Source organism: Medicago sativa, chromosome 8, assembly GCF_051527215.1.
Source record: "Medicago sativa cultivar Bolivia chromosome 8, Bolivia_mono, whole genome shotgun sequence".
NCBI lineage: Eukaryota > Viridiplantae > Streptophyta > Magnoliopsida > Fabales > Fabaceae > Medicago > Medicago sativa.
In genome coordinates, this window is record NC_140756.1 from 39537041 (window position 1) to 39539786 (window position 2746).

At 38.9% G+C, this 2746-nt stretch overlaps 1 protein-coding gene across 1 annotated transcript; it reads right to left on the bottom strand.

Moving 5' to 3' along the window:
• Window positions 1-938: 938 nt before the first annotated feature.
• Window positions 939-1769, bottom strand: LOC146899028 (uncharacterized). Its single transcript, XM_085736678.1, has 2 exons — window positions 1494-1769; window positions 939-1406 (listed from the first exon to the last, which is right to left on the bottom strand). Exons 1-2 carry the CDS (start codon window positions 1767-1769, stop codon window positions 939-941), a joined length of 744 nt encoding a protein of 247 aa, XP_085592804.1.
• Window positions 1770-2746: the final 977 nt, after the last annotated feature.

A 2746-nucleotide genomic window follows, 5' to 3' on the forward strand; every position in this document is an offset into this window, starting at 1 on the left:
GTTGGTGATTGTATATATGTTAATTGGTGATGAATTGTTGATGTTTGCATATATACATGTATTGGTGATGGTGAGGTGATTATTGTTTGTGTGAACATATGCATTTGTAGTTGAGTCATATGTTCATGCATTCATGACTGATGGTGGTGGATTTTATATCCAAGACTGATGGTGGCGGATTTTATATCCAATTGAGGTGAGTACGATGTTTTTGTTGCATCGAAGGTGACGACCTTGAGGTGATTTGGTACCACATGCATCTAGATGAGTCTAGAATCATTGCATAAACTGTTGGTGGATTGAATTGCATTTGCAATGTGTGTGATGATTGTTTTGCTAACTGTAATTGTGGATTGGATTATTGATTGTTAATTGTTGATTGACAAGGTGGGTTGGATATATGTGTATGATACACTTGTGGAGATGAACTTGAAATGATAGTATGTATATGTTGAGATTACTTATGAATAATATGTATGAATTGTTATTCTTGAATATATTCTTTCATTTCCAATGTTCATGATAAATGTTTTTCGTGGATTATGATGATGTAATGCTAACCCTCAGTGGTTTACCACCTACCTTTCTGTATGGACGGGTAGATGGAGTGCAGGATGCTTAGTTGTTGCTTGTTGATGCCGAGGAGTGGAGTTCCTCTTTTTCATGCAAGTGTCTAGATTAGGGCTCTGATCTAGGATAGTCTTTGCATGTTGTTTATTTGACTTTGTATTTTGGAGTTGTTGAGATATTCTGTTATTTGAGATTTGGAGGATACATTTGTATTTAGTTTGGAGATCCAGAGATGTTTATGAATTATATGTTGTTCCGCTGCTATGTTATGTAACATGATCTTTATGCATGTATGATTTGTGGTTTATTCGGAGACGTAGCATCTATTTCTAGAATATGTCTGATGTATTCGCGCGTTTTACCGCTTATTAGAAATAGGGTGTTACAGTCATAGCCCGCAGTTCATCTCTGTCTGGGGCCAAGTGCAAGTTGTAGTTGTATCTTTGGATGAAAGCATTGCCCAAGTCTTTGAAAGTTTTGACATCAGCACGGCTTAGGCCCGTGTACCGCTTCAAAGCGGCACCAATCCGACTATCTTGAAAGCAGTACATAAGAAGCTTATCATTGTCGATTTGAGAAGACATCTTTCTGGCGTACATTGTCAAATGGTCCTTAGGGCATGTATTCCCTTTGTACTTCTGAAAATTAAGGACCTTGAATTTGGGTGGCATCACGACATTTGGTACCAAGCAGAGATCATAAGCACTTTCCCCAAACAGTTCTTCCCCACAGAGAGCTTTCAATTCGAACTGCATTCTATCAAACTTTGCTCTCAGTTCTTTTACCTGGTTGTATGCAACCACACTTCCTGAGTGATAGATGGGTTCATGGTCCCTCTAAGTAGTATGAATCAAAGGAGCTGAGTAGGTCATAGCAGCTTGAGGGAGCAAAGGGCCTGATTGTTGCACAAAAGGAGCCTGAACCTTAGAGACATCTGGACGGAATACTTCACCAGAACTTAAAGGTGTACTCCAGAGATAACCTTCCAGCATAACATGTTGAGGAGTACTAGCAAACACTGTTGAAATCGGGGTAGTGGAAGCAACCGTCTGAGCTTGAGTGCTGCCGATAGGAAGAAACAATGGCTGACTCTGTGCAACCGTCATCAAAGATACTAAGTTCCTCAGAATCGCATTTTCGGCCCGGAGGGTTGTCGCCTCTTCACGAAGCTTGTGGTTCTCTTGCTCAAGACCCTCCATTCTGACTTGCCCGAGTGTTGTAGATGAGAATAGACTGATGGATTGACCTTTTATAGACAGAAACAAGATATGAGACACGGACTATAAACTATGAATGTCAAATGATGCATGATATGTTTATGCAAAAATGTTGATTTTTTTTTGAAGGACTTATTAAAGTTAATTGGAAACATTGTAGATGAACATGATTTCATTCGAAAATTGTAAAGATATTGCAATCGATTCCCTTTTCAAAATGTAAGAACGAAACCAAGGAAGAAATTCTTTGACGAAAGCCCAAAAGCTTAGTTAAAATTTTTTGAAATAGGATTTCTTGGTGTTCATTCTTACAAGGTCCATTCCTTTGATGTTTATAAAAAACTTGGCTAAGTCCTACAACATTTTTTAATGGATGAAAAAAAAGGTTTATGGATGAATGCATGTATGCATGATTATGCTAGAATACATGATGAGGTTTAAGTTCCACAAAGTTGGAGCTGAGGGATAACAACGCCATTTGGTAAGGACTATGGTTTCAATTGCACTTGTAACAAAGGTTCTACCAAGTTCCCAAATTACAACTATCCTTATGAACATATCGGTGTATAGGAATGCTCCTAGTCCAATATCATCCACAAGGAAGTCTAGTTTGAGTGTAGTATCGCGTGACAACTAAAGTCAAGAATGCTCTTGGTTTAGCCACCGCACTATGTCCTAAAAAGGCCAAGATGGGTTAAGGGTTACTAAGGTCCACGGCTTCGATGGACACTCACACTGAAAGTAATAAGGTCAACACGAATGCTCATGTTAACAAGACTACTACCTTTCGTGAGGCCTCCACCGAGTAGGGTTATCACTTCTAAACATGGTCCAAGAATGCTCTTGGTATGTCACTATGATTTTACCCCGTCCTAATCCTATTTTTCACTCAAGTCCGGGTATAGGACTTATTTTCTCACCCCTCACGTAACAAGGTAAAATATTTACAAAGCATAAAC

Coding starts and splice junctions, on each gene's coding strand:
- LOC146899028 (XM_085736678.1), bottom strand. CDS start 1,769: ATGGAGGGTCTTGAGCAAGAGAACCACAAGCTTCGTGAAGAGGCGACA. Junction 1,407..1,493: donor TCCGTCCAGATGTCTCTAAG/GTTCAGGCTCCT, acceptor CATACTACTTAG/AGGGACCATGAACCCATCTA.